Raw genomic sequence first — 13,668 nt, 5'->3', positions numbered from 1 at the left:
ATAGGAAGGAGCGAGGTAAGATTGTCACCGGATGGGATTGCAGGGTCCCGGGGAGACTTTCAAGGATCAAAGGAAAGAACATGTTTTTCAAGTGGTGGGGAGAAAATTCCCTCTCCCACTGGGGAGGGGATCATTGACAAGGCAAGAGAGAAAGTTGACTAAGGTCCTGGAAGAGGCGAAAGTGAGGAAGGGCTGACCTGGGTCTAAAGGCCAGATTCCTCTGAGAAGGGAGCCCAGGAAGGAGGAAAACGCAGGCCCCTAGAGGAGAAACACTGAGAACTGCAGATGAGACATGGAGATGAGAAGGTTCCCTTGTTTCAGGGCAGTGAGAGATTCTCCACAAAGAGCAAGGTCGGAGGCAGGGATGGTGGGGACCTGGGGACGGCAGGGGGGTGCAGAGCAGCCCCTGTGACAAAGTGACAGGGACCAGTCGGGGCTGAATCAACAGTGATGCAGGTGAGCGAGGAGGACCCCCGCTTCAGTTTGCAACACAAATGCAGCTCAGCTCAAGATAAGTCTCACTGAGCTCTGTTAATCTCTGCGCATCCAAGAACAGGGCCTTCTTTCCAGGGTTGAGAGGGAGGGACTGAGGGTGGGTCTGGGAGAGAGGAGGGGCCCGGGAGGCAGGTGAGCCCAAAAGGGAGAGACCGGCTGGCAGAAAGGTGAGCTGGAGGGAAGGACCACAGGACCTACTTGGGCTCTTTTGAATGCAAAACAGCAGGACTAGAGTGGCTGGCTTAAGTCCGTGGACGTGCAGGTCCTTTTCTCTGCGGGGCACCTCGGGGACGCTGGATCCTCCGGCCTTCTCTGAATTCCCAGGCAAGCACATCTGATTGGCCTGGTTGGGGTCAGGGGTGAACCTGGATCAATCAGCTGTGGCCAGGGGCAGGGACTCATATCAGGACAGGGCCAACCCCTAAGTATTTTGATGTTTCCAGAAAAGAGAGAATCGGGGTGAGAAAGCCAACTGCCTAAAGGGGGCCCCATTGGGAGAAGGGGAGGAGAGGGCAGCAGGACTGGGGACTTCAAGCTTTTAGGCTGGAGAGTGAAGAAGGTCCAAAGGGCATCCCTTGTTTTCCCGGAAAGAAGGCAGAGGCCGGGCCTGCCCCACAGCCTGGGGCAGGGGCAGGTGTGGGAGCTGATCTGGAGCTCCGCCCCCAGCCCTGCCCTCAGGTAGAAAAGGGGGGCATCTGAAGTAGCTTTACCAGTTCCCGCCTGGCCAGGGAAACTGCAACACTCCTCCTGCCTGCAGGGCCCCCAGAAGCAGCTGTACGTTCTCCTTTCCCTGGAGAAAGGTTAACCTGCTTCACTGCTTCACTCTGAAGCCTTAGTGAGTGACTGTGTGTGTGCGCGCGTGTGTGTGTGTGTGTGTGTGTGTGTGTACGGCAGTGGGACCAGGGAGTCTCTTGATAGCAAACACCTGTCTGTCTTTTCCTTCCCAGGTCTGCTGTCACTATGGGCGAGTGCTTGGCTGTGGGGGGGAGGGGCCCTAGGATGAGCACACTGACAAATGGATGCTGGCACAGACCAGATGAGGCCGCCCTAAGAGCCTTCCCTGCCCAGCACCGCCCATGGCCCCAGGGCGTGGGGAATGACCTTTAAACTCCGCTTCCCAAACCTGACGCAGCCCACCCCGCCTCCTGATGGGCCCCTCCCTTACATGGCCAGCACCCCCAGACCAGCACAACCTCTTGGCAGACCCTTCCCCGAGGGTCCTGCTCCCTCCGCCTCACCCACTCCTGGAGGCCTTCCCTGACTACCCTTGAAAGATCACTGGCCACTTGGCTCTTATCATATGCAGGAATGTATTTGTCATTTTTTCCCCTTTTTTTGGCTGAGTTGTGTGCTATCAGCTAGACTGAAGGACAGGGCAGGGGTAATTACTCTTCTTTGTGTCTCCTCCACAACTTAGCGCAGTGCCCTGCACATTTTAGCTACTCAAGATCTGTGTTCTCATAGATGGGAACGAAGCCCTGATTCGCAGTTCCCAGGGGGCTCTGTGGGGGGGGTCGTGCAGGGTGTCATGCGGGGTCTCTGGTCCCACTCCCCACGTAAGAACGCAGGACATGGCAAAGCCAAACAGAACACCCACGGAGCCATAGATGCGGGGTCCACACCACTATATTCTCGCTGGCGGCTGGGTTGGAGACACAGGAAGCAGACTCCACACGATGCGCAATCCACTGTCCGCTTCTCTGCCAACCAACCCACCCACCTTGTGAGCCACGATCCACGCTTGCTAGCATAGCCACGGCAGTTGTATCAGTGGCCAATAGCTAACTGCTCTCTGGGCCTCTGTCCCCACAATGGGACACCAGGTTTTGACATCCCAAAGGCAGGACTGGTGTGTTTGCCCAAGCCAAGCTGACATGAAAGTTTTCAATTAATGAGTCCCTCATCCTCGTGGAAAGCACACTTTGTGGCTTTGACCTTCCCAAGCGCTTCTCATGGAAGGCGGTTGTTCTCCGCCCCAGCTGCCTATTGGACTCACCTGGGGACCATTTAGGTCCCTTATGGTGGGGCCTCATCCCAGGCCAATTTCATCAGTCTCTGAGGTTCACCTACACGCTGAGTTTTAAACCTTCCCTGGAGCTTTCTAATGTAAAGGAAGCTGAGACCAGGCCTCTCACAGTATCCTGGAGGGTGATACAGTGCAAGCCTTCTGCAGTTTGGCGCCAAACAGCCCTGGGTTCAAATCCCAGCTTCACCCTTTGTGTACAGTCCTGCTCCTCTGGATGGTGGTATCTGTCTCCAAAATGGGTATAAAATGCCCATTTCCCCCGAATGTACACTACAGAGCTTCAATACATAGAAGCCCCCTAAAATGACAGCCCCAGGCTCCTTGAGTACTCAAGGCCTTCACTGAGGTAGACCCTCAGTCTTCCATATCTAGGGACATGTGGGGACAGTGAAGCCCCCTTCAATGTGTGCTATGACTCAGACGGTGGCAGCCTGTCATTTCACAGAGCTGGAAAAAGAAAAGCCTTCATTTCACTTCTGATTATAGAGGGGACAATTCATAATCTCCCTAACTTGACCCATTTAAATGCTTCTACATGTTATACAAAATGATCATCTGTTCCCTATTCATTTTAGAATTTGTCATTTTCTGAAGGGCAGCGAGGGCCCCTGACTCAGGGCAGGCAGTCTGGGTGCATGCCAGCCTGTGACAGCCTGGTGCTGAGTCCCGCTGTCGGTGAGCCCTGGCATCATTCCCACCCGAGCCCCGAGGAGGGGCCGGGACTGTGGCCAATACCCCTTCCCCTCTCTGTCCACGAAGGAGTGAGCCCGTCCTCCTGTGGCTGCACCGTCCGTGGCTGTGTGCGGGGCATCGGCGGTGACCGCCGTGGGTCTCTTCTGTGTCCCAGGTGGTTGGACCAGACACTGCATAACGTCACAGGTGGGACATTCTGGGCCCAGAGTTCAATTTCTCATTGATACTAGAAAGAGGTTCACCAAGAAGCCGCTTAGAGTTCTAAAAATGGAATGAGCTTCACATGTTTTCAAGAGTTTGGAGGCTGCAAATCTTACGTGTTGATCTGAAGTTTATCTGACAAACTTCACAGGATCACGATGTAAGGAAGGGCAGCGTACACTTGAGAGATGGTACTTCTTAAATTAGTATTCAAAGCCCTTCACCATGTGTATATTCAACGTTATAGTGAAGGAAACACTGCCTGTTATAGACCGAATTGTTTCCCCTCACCCCAAAATTCATACGTTCAGTTTGTTAAAATCAAAAGCCAATGCAGGGTCTGCTCAGTTGGTTAGAGCGTGAGCTCTTAACAACAGGGTTGCCAGTTCAATTCCTGCGTGGGATGGTGGGCTGCATCCCATGCAACTAAAGACTGGAAAAGGCGACTGGAGTTGGAGGTGAGCTGCGCCCTCCACAGCTAGATTGAGGGACAATGACTTGACTTGGAGCAGATGGGCCCTGGAGAAACACACTGTTTCCCAATATTCCCCAATAAAATTTATATATATGTAAAATTAATCTGGGGAACGTAATTTGGTGGTTACCAGAGCGTAAGGGGGTTGGGGGGTGGGGGATGAGGGTGAGGGGGATCAAATGTATGGTGATGGAAGGGGAGCTGACTCTGGGTGGTGAACACACAGTGTGACTTATGGATGATGTAATACAGAATTGTACACCTGAAATCTATGTAATTCTACTAACAATTGTCACCCCAATAAATTAAAAATAAATTAAAAAAAAAAAAAAAAAAAGCCAATGGAGACCAGCCTTGAAGATTCCGGGGCAGACAAACCAGTTTAGTCATACAAACAGAGCTTACGTTAGCTGATTTTGCAAGACTAGGTTGGCCTGGGTCATTTCTTGCTTATGCCTCTGGAAATCAATAACAAGACTTGAACTGTTTTCCAAGGTTGGTATAAGGTAACCACTGGCTAATTCCCTGTCATTTAAGAAAATTCTAATACAACCAATCGCTGTGAAGAGTAAACAGTCACTGCTTTCTGACCACATAAGCTGCGTTGTAACAATACACCCCTGAGCCTCACCCCATGTTTGGTTTGAGTGCTCTGGTTTGCAAACTCGGGTGTGTGCACAATAAGATTTTACCAATTACTACTCCACTGATTCATTGGTTTTACTTCGATGATTTCTGAACTTCTGACAAATTGCATCGCCCCCCACCCCTCCCAAATTCAAACCCTAGTGTCTCTGAATGTGACTGTGTCTGTGGGTAGGACCTTTACAGAGGTAGTTAAGTTAAAATGAGGTTGTTAGGGTGGCCCTTAATCCAATCTGACTGGTGTCCTTATAAGAGGAAATTTGGACACAGAGAGAGACACCAGGATTAGGGTTTCTGGGTGGGAATTCCTGTCCATTCTCAGGAATTTTTTTCACTTTCCCGCTCCCGAATCCCGAGATACAACTGTTTTCTGTTCTCCATAATGAATCGTTTCCACAAAGTGACGGCCGATACTACCAACCATTTGGGTTCAAGGAGCCGACTTTCCCTGATTTCCTGACCAACTTTTCTCAGGATTCGGAAACGGAAGAGCGAAAAAACTTCCCAAGAATTGGCGGGAATTCCCACCCGGAAACCCTAACCAGGCCCCATGTGCACAGAGGAAAGACCATGTGAGGACACAGAGAAAGTGGCCCTCTGCAAGCCAAGGAGAGAGGCCTCGGGAGAAACCAGCCCCGCCCACACCTTGATCCAGGACTTCCAGCCTCCAGAACTGTGAGGAAATCAATGTCTGTCATTTAACCCTCCCAGTCTGTGATATTCATTATGAGCCCTAGCAGAGGAAGGATACTTCCTTGTTTGATTTTCTGGGTGTACTTGATACCTGACAAGTGGATTATTTTGGGGTGAGGGGAGAAGAAAGAAAATGGAGTCCCATGAGCTCCTGCTTGCAAAGCACATAGCAGAGGGGCAGGTATGCAGGCAGCACTCAATAAACATTAGGGATTGTTACTAGCATTACTGGGAAAGGTTATCTTGGTATTCACCAGAGGAGAACACATGGCCCAGTTTCCCAGGGCTGTGCCACCTGAGGTAGCCAGGCGAGGTATACATCAAATCAATAAATCTTTGCTGGGCCCTACAGTGCCCAGCTCAATGTGTAAAGCGTTGTGTTGGTCACACGGTCTTTTCTTCATATTTCATTAAAAATATCTCTATACAATCAGAAAAATAAGAAAGTAAATGTTGCTTTGTTTGGTTTTTTGAAAGTCAGGCTATTCCCCTGGCCTACAATTAGCCAATCTCTGACTTGAGTTCTCTTTGGGGGGGAAGTATTTATTCACTTAAATGAGGTTTTTCAACTCTGGGTGTAAAATGGGCGTCAACAGTCTACTTGCCCATTTAAATGCCAAAGCCCTGTGTAAGACAGAGTGAGGTAGCGAGGGTTTAGCAGTCCCTCTCTCCACCCTAACTAGCTGTATAGCCTGGATCGAGCCATTTGGCATCTACAATGTGAAGGGATTTGACAGAAAAGCTCTTAAGGCCCCTTCTAATTCCCCAGTTTGATTCCTCTGATCAAAGAATACATTTGCCAAACTCCTACAACCCGGACTCTTTTGTCAAGAACTACACAATCTTTGGGAATTGTGCCACCTATCAATTTAGTGTTGTGCAGCTCCAAATTCACCATATGTTGGCTCTCTGACAAAGTGGATCTGGGTCTTTCAAATATTTGTGCTTTGCTGGCTGGCACCATGTTAATTTCTGTCAGTGGAGGACAGAGGAGAGATGTTGCAAGAAGACTGGGTTTCTGTGTGCTCACTCAGCTGACTCCTGCAGCGCGCGGGGATTCTCCAGGCCAGGCTCCTGCAATGCCTGGTGGGCACAGCATCCGGCAGCCGGTCCTTCCTCTGGCATCCCCCTCAAATGGTCTGTAGCAAGCTTCTGCTAGTAAGATGCTTCCCAGTGAACAGCGTACCCTGGGAACCCAGAGGCTGGATTCTCAGCCAGCCCCACGAGTGTGGCACCGCAGGCAACTGGTCGGCCGTTCAGTGAGTTGCCGCAGAGCTCTCACAAATGAGCACTGATCTCGGCCCTGGGGGTGGGGGACTCTTCCTTGAGTGGGTTAGAGGAGAGGCTTCTCCTTACAGCTGTTGTTACTATATTATTTAGAGTTCTGTTTCTTCTTGCTAGCCAATCCTTCATTATTATAAGCCCTGGTTATAGCTACATCAAGCTTTCCCTGTTCAAATTAGCATGTGTTTTCCTCTTGATTGGACTTTGACTGATAGGGAACTGATACCACGAGGAGTCCCAGGTGATACCCACAAAGCTGGTGTATGGGAATTGGCTTAGTTGTGCCTTTGGGCTTGAGCGCAGTGCTGAGCTCTTCGCCAGTGGAACATGGGATGGCAGCAAGAGCAGCAGACTTGCTATTTCAAGTGGAGCCGGATTTCAATTGTTTGTAGGCTACTAATAAATGCCTCCAGAGCGAGGCAGTGACCAGGCCCCAAGGGCTTCCAAGGGGTATCTGGGGATTTCACCTGTTACCTTGGGGAAACCCAAACCATTTCTCGTTGCAGAAATCTAGGCATTGCATTGATCCCTATAAATGCATCGAGGTGGCCTCAGAGCCATAGGCCTCTGCGGGGCCTGCTTGGGAGATAGCACAACCCTGGGACACGAAAATGCCGTGGCTGGCATTATTGGACAGCTTGGCTCAGGCTTGCCCACCTTCAGATCAGTGAGTACTGGCATCTGTCACACACCCAAGTGCCACACTTCTGTCAGAAGGTTTGAAACCGAGGGTGGGTATACAGATCAGACCAACGCATCCGGTCAGATCTAAGGGCTCCATATTCTGTGACTGTCTTGCCTCCTCAGAGCCTCAGAAGAGCCGCGAGACCTCCTTCAGTCTGGTTTGATTCCTCAAAATCTCTCTCAGATCAGTGCCCTTTGAGCTGTCTGTGTCCCAACAGCGTGAGCACCGCCCACCTGGCAACTTACCAACAAAGCAAATACTGAACCCTCCCTTGCCTGTGCCCCCCCAGAACTACTGACTCAGAATTTCAGGAGTCTGTGTCAACGAGCCTTCCAGGGGACTCTGATGTGCCCGCAAGTGATAGTCACTTGCCACAGGAACTAAACCTGATGCTCCCACCGTAGCACAGGAAGTGGCTCCCACTCACCTAGCAGAGGCTCGCCCCCACCTCCTGACAGTGAGTCTCCAACTTTGAATCCACGTATGGAGTTTGTTTTGAAATGCAGATTCCTGGGCCAGTTCCCTGAGATTCTGCTGTCGTGATTCTGACACGCGTGGTTCACAGGCCACATCTGAGATGCACATTTTCCATGTGAATGTGTCTGTGCCAGGTCTGTTTGTCTCACCTGCCAACTGGAGAGCTACCATCTGCTTCATTGCCGCCTCTCTTCTAGTTGCTCCTGCTGCTTCCTGGGTCTGTAATGTCCTTACCTCTCCCCCCGCGTGTCCAAAATTCCCACTCGGTACTTGAAGGCTCAGTTCAAAGATCACCTCCTCTTGAAGCCTCTTCTCCTCCCTCCCCGTTCTACCTGCCATTCCCAAAAGTGTTCTCACCACAAGTCCACGGGATTACAGTTACAGGCCCAGCTACAGTGAAGACACAAACTGTCTTATGCATCTGTGATCCACCCCCGCTCCCCCCAACTCCAACAGGCACTCACCAAGAGATTCACACTTGTTTGTACATCTTTCAATTCAATTTATTTCAGTCCAATTCAATCCAATGCAATGCAACTCAATTCATGTCAGCATAATGAAAGAGGCCTGGGAGCCCATCCGGAGCACCCAGGCACGGAAACCAGGCCTCAGAGAGGGCCCTACTCACTGAGACGCCACGATGCCTTGTATTCACATGAAGGATTATTCCATTCTGCACCAAGCCTTTCCTCTACCTGAGGCCCCACTGATTGCTGCTGTTGCCCAAGCCTTTTTGAGGCCCCTCCCCACCCAGCTCATGTTTGAACATTTCCCTAAGATGACACTGGAAGCCGCCTAAGGTATGTGTTGCAACCCTCATGTCACAGGGGCTCGTGAGCTCACCTCACCCAGAGCCACTTTTCTCCTGACCTCAGTCAGCATCCATGTGATGGGCTAAGAGCAAGCTGAACTGAATGAACTAACAGCTGGGGTCACAGGGCTCATCCAGTCCTCGCTGGCAGGGACCTACATCCCCCTTCCTATTGGCCAGCAACGGCCTGATTGACTGCAAAATCTCCACCCAGAAACAATGCACAACAGCTGTTATTCCTAAGCCACAAAGCGCTGGTCACACAGCCATTCCCAGCGGTGACATTTCACAGGAGCCAGTTGAGGATCCAGCTGAGTGGACTGGTGCTGTCCTAAGTTTCACAAATAGCAAAACAGTGCTGAAAGGATGGCCAGTGTCCAGGAACCACACGTCCAGGGGTTTTCCTGTAGCAGCCTTGGCAGAGTGTGCAGTCCTGGCATCTGGGCACCATAAGACAGCAGGGCTGCAGGAGAGGTCTGATAGCAGCATCAGTGTGTCTCCCTCCTCCTGCGTCTGAAACAACAAAGGGAGAAGGTGATCTCTGGAGAGGCTTCAGGACCGCCTTGAATCACTTCCCTACCGGTGTGTGCAGTGTGTGGCTGGACAGAGGCAATGGGGCCAGGGCCTGTCTTACTAAGAAAGGCCTTTCATACAGCTCTTACGAGTCCAAATATTTCTTGTGACAACAGACCCAGAGAATCTCCCCTCACTCCCACTCTCCCTCCCATGAAGAAACAGACGAAAATTCCTGGATTGGGGTTCCAAATTTTTTAAATTAGTCCATTCTGGGACTCCCAAAAGGAAGGATAAACATTGTGCCTCTATGTTGGGATTTAGTCAGACTTCCGTGCATTCAGTGAGAATCTGGCATAAAAAGAAATCTAAAAACTTAGCCATGCTCCATGAATAAAGCAGAAAAAACCACAAAGATTCCTCTGGAGAGATTTGGAGGTTTTTGCTTTGTAACGGAATCAGCCCCCAAATAGTCTCACTCATTCCTTCATTCACTCAACAAATATTTATCAAGGAGCTATGGTGAGCAAGACGTGGTCCTTGCACTCACGGAACTTGCAGCAGAGTGGGAAAGACAAGCACACCGCCACCACGATGCAACCAGCCACTGTGAATGGAGACTCAGTCCAAGGCATTATGGGAACAGACTCCTGACCTAACTGTGGGTGCCCGCTGTGGGGCAGTGGGGGTCCTAAGAAAGCTTCCTTCGAGGAGGTGACAAGAAAACTAAGGTAGAAAAACTCAACAAGACCCCACTGTTCCCAAGCCACCAATATCAACATCACAATAAAGGGACAGGTCGGCAGCACCAGGTGCTTCTTGATTGGCTGCAGCAAGAGGGCGTGGCCTCACTTCCAGGCTGTTCCCGCCCAAGAGGATTAACGTGAATCTAAATCACAAGGAAACAGCACAGAAGCTCTAGCTGGGGACACTGCAAACAACTAGCTCGCAGTCCTTGGAAACGCGTGTCCTGGAGGTCTCAGGTTAAAAGGAGACTGGGGAGACATGCCGACTAAATGCAACACGTGATCTCGGACTGGCTTCTGAACCAGAAAAAAACAGCTGTGATGGGCATTATCGAGACAATTAGTGAAATCTGACCATAGCCTGTGGATTAGAAGACATTGCATTAATGTTAAATTTGCTGATGTTGATGACCGTAATTGGGTTATGTCAGAGACTGTGTTTGCTCTTCAAAGATAAACTCTGGTATGTTCAGGGGTAAAGGGGCATGATGTCTGCAATTTACTTGCAAATAGATCAGAAAAAAAACGTGTGTGTGTGTGTGTGTGTGTGTGTGTGTATGTGTGTGTGTGACAATGTTAATAATCTGGGTGAAAGGTGCCGGCCCGGTGGCTCAGGCGGTTGGAGCTCCGTGCTCCTAACTCTGAAGGCCGCCGGTTCGATTCCCACATGGGCCAGTGGGCTCTCAACCACAAGGTTGCCTGGTTCAATTCCTGGAGTCCCCACAAGGGATGTTGGGCTCCGCCCCCTGCAACTAACAACTGACAACTGGCCCTGGAGCTGAGCTGCGCCCTCCACAACTAAGACTGAAAGGACAGCAACTTGAAGCTGAACAGCACCCTCCACAACTAAGATTGAAAGGACAACAACTTGACGTGGAAAAAAAGTCCTGGAAGTACACACTGTTCCCCAATAAAATCTTAAAAAATAATAATAATAACCGGGGTGAAAGTGAAGGGTATAGGAAACTTCTTTGTACTATTTTGCAACTTTTGTGTAAGTTTGAATTGTATCAAAATTAAAGGTTACCCCCAAACTGGGCAGGGTGTCAGCATCTTCCACCTAGGAGGAGGGCAGGCTGTGCAAGGGTGGGAGGTGGCAGAGATGTGGTCTGTGGGGTGGTGGGGACCAGCAGTTCAGCTGGGGCACAAGTTCAAAGCAGGGCTTAGTGAGAGATCAGGTTCGAAGGCTTGGCAGAAGCAAACAGCAGAGGTTTTGGCCCGCATCCTGCAGGCTGTGGGGAACCGCTGAAAGGTTTGAAGCAGGGGAAAGAGCGACAAGGCCATTTGAAGCCGATCACCGCGGTGCTTGTGGGTGGTGGGTTTGGAGGGGATGAGATGGCAGCAGGAGACTGGGTTGAAGCTTTCACTGCACTTGAGGCCACGCCAGCACCACAGCCACGTGGGGCTTCCGCATTCGTCAAGTGCGTCCTTAACATGCAGGAACTGAGCTGAGGGCTTCCCATGTATCCAGGACGAGGGCTAGCAGCACGGCAGTGCAAGGACAGAGAAGAATTGGACTTAAGGGACCATTGCGAGGTAGGAGGATGCAGGAGAACCTGTGAAAGGGGAGTTTCCTGTGGGCAGGTGGGCCCAACTGAGCAAATACTGAAGGAGAAAGCAGTTCAGGGAAGGATGTCCAGTTCCCACGCTGAGTTTGAGGGGACTTTGTGACAGTGGGTACTTGGCTGGATGGGTCTGAGGATCCCAGGAGAGGTCCAGGAGCTATGGCAGAGCGGGCGGGAGGAGGATTCGTGGAGCCCCACAGCTTGTGTCCAAATTCTCGGGGGGCCTTCCTATCTCTTACTAGCTGTGTGGCCACAAGCACGTTGCTTTATCGCTCTGTGCTTCAGTTCAAGTTCCTTAGCTGCAACATGGTGATATCAGAACCTGCATAAATAGGGCTGGTTGCCCTGAGAATGCAATGAGTGAACACAAGTGAAATGCTTAGAAGAGTCCCTGGATCAGAGGAAGTGCTCAGAAGGGTCAACTGCCACCCCTACCAATTTCAGCGGGCCTCTCGGGCCTCTCACACGAGGGTAGGAAAACCAGAAGGGGCCAGTGAAGCAACCCCACTTCTGGACAAGGAAAAGGGACGATTCCAGTCCAGGCTCCCCACCACTGTGTGCTTTCCTGCCACTGGGCTAGGTAAGGGCCGCTCGTATGTGACAGCCACGTAGTGCCCTCAGGCCCCCGAGAAATGCTCTGCAGTGTGGTTTTGGGAGGACCAGTGGTGATTATTAAAATGCAGATTCCTGGGCCCCAGCCCAGAGCTACAGTCAGCAGCTCTGGGGATGGCACCCTGAACTCTGCACTTCAAACTCACCTCCTCCTGCCCCAGCAGCCTCCCATCTGATAGGCAATTCAGTTTTTGAATGCTGCCTAAAATCAAGAAGTAATTGTGGAAGTAATGCATTTTGGAAGGAAAGAACTAATGTCAATTATTGTTACCCTGTATCTCAAGTAATCATCTGGGACCCTTTAATTTATATTATTCAATAAAATATGTGAGGCCGTATGCCCCATCTTAATAATGGCACTGTTTCCTTGGGAAAAAAATGTACTCTATGGGTATTTTAGAAAAAAAGATCCATGTAGGTCGAGGTGATTATTATTTCTACCTTAGCCTGAACAAAAGATGATTTCTGACACACACACACAAAAGTGATAGATCTCTTTAAATATATAAAGGGCGGTCACAAGGTAGAGAAAGCAGGTGTTTTTCTCAGATAGCCTAGGGAGCAGAACTAGGGTACAGACCACAAGGTACTTTATTTGGGTTCAAGAAAGAACTGTCTAACAGTTGAGCTGTCCACAGACAGGATGGGCCACCGAGACCCAGCCGGGGGAAGGTGTCCCTATGGCGTCCCGAACTGGGCAAAATAATGGACTGGGTGACTTTTATATGAGGCTCCAATCAGTACAGAGTAAAATAAGAGGACCACACCTTTTAAACAGAATTGCATAGTTCTAGGGAAAAAAGTTGCTGATGACGGGTTTTAGTTGGCTGTCAAATGAATACTGCTTATGTAATGAGGAAAAGACACATCCCTTATAGTGAAAATTAGGTTATTCTGGGCCAAGCTTTGGGATCACTTTTTTTCGTTGTTGTTTTTTAATGAGATATCTTTAAAAATTCACTGAAACACTTGACCTATAGTGAAGGCTTTATAAATATTCATTGGATATTAATAACTAGTAACTCTAGTTGCTCTTATCCCCATTTCACAAATGAAAAAAACAGGCCGAGGTAACCAGGTAGGTGAGTTGCCTAAGGTTACGCAGCCAGTAAGTAGGTGAGTCTTGATTCAAACAAGAGCTAATTCCAACAGCTATTAACCATCATATTATACTGATGTCCAATGAGTGAAAATACTTAGATAGTTCATCCAAAATAAACACATATGTATATATAGACACGATGGAGGTACAAGTAGAGGGGTGGCTGGCTTTGTTTGTTTTGTTCCTGAGACCATGCTTCCCTTTTGACAGACAAGATAAATCTAGAGAACACATTCTGAGTGAGGTCGGCCAGTTCTACAGGTGACCCACAGGGGTGTCTCTTACAGCACTCATTTTTTCTGACAGCATCATTCAAATGGCTTACACATCCAAATCATTTCATTGACGTCTTAGCAAACGCGCTAAGGGGTGGGCGGGGAGCACAGGCACGCACAGGCTGGTTGCAGTAAGCAATGTGCTTTAGAACAGAACAGTTCCTAACACAGAGTCTTAACTTCCTGCCAATTCTCCACCTTTCTGGCAACGCCCAGGGGCAGGCAGCCTTGGGAGTGGGTTGTGCGCCGCTGTACCACTCACGAGCAGCAGAGGGCAGCAAAGCACATTCCTGTTGACGGGTGTCAGGGGAGCCAGGAAAGGAAGTCTTGCTATAAAAACTTGCGTATCATTTGGAGAATTCTTGCAAAG

General features: G+C 50.0%; 1 protein-coding gene across 2 annotated transcripts in view; it reads right to left on the bottom strand.

Moving 5' to 3' along the window:
• Positions 1–8,169: 8,169 nt before the first annotated feature.
• SSR1 (signal sequence receptor subunit 1) overlaps positions 8,170–13,668 on the bottom strand; it is a 39,275-nt gene continuing 33,776 nt past the window's right edge. Inside the window, exon 10 of one of the 2 annotated variants that reach the window (XM_033113572.1) lies at positions 8,170–8,998. In XM_033113572.1, the coding sequence (XP_032969463.1) occupies positions 8,974–8,998 (25 nt within the window). In that variant the 3' untranslated portion in view covers positions 8,170–8,973. The remainder of the gene's footprint in view (positions 8,999–13,668) is intronic. The other variant, XM_033113574.1, reaches the window with a different exon arrangement.

This window comes from Rhinolophus ferrumequinum, chromosome 9, assembly GCF_004115265.2.
Source record: "Rhinolophus ferrumequinum isolate MPI-CBG mRhiFer1 chromosome 9, mRhiFer1_v1.p, whole genome shotgun sequence".
In the NCBI taxonomy this organism is placed as follows: Eukaryota; Metazoa; Chordata; class Mammalia; order Chiroptera; family Rhinolophidae; genus Rhinolophus; species Rhinolophus ferrumequinum.
The sequence above is the reverse complement of the archived record's forward strand: the minus strand, read 5'-3'. Positions and strand labels throughout refer to the sequence as shown.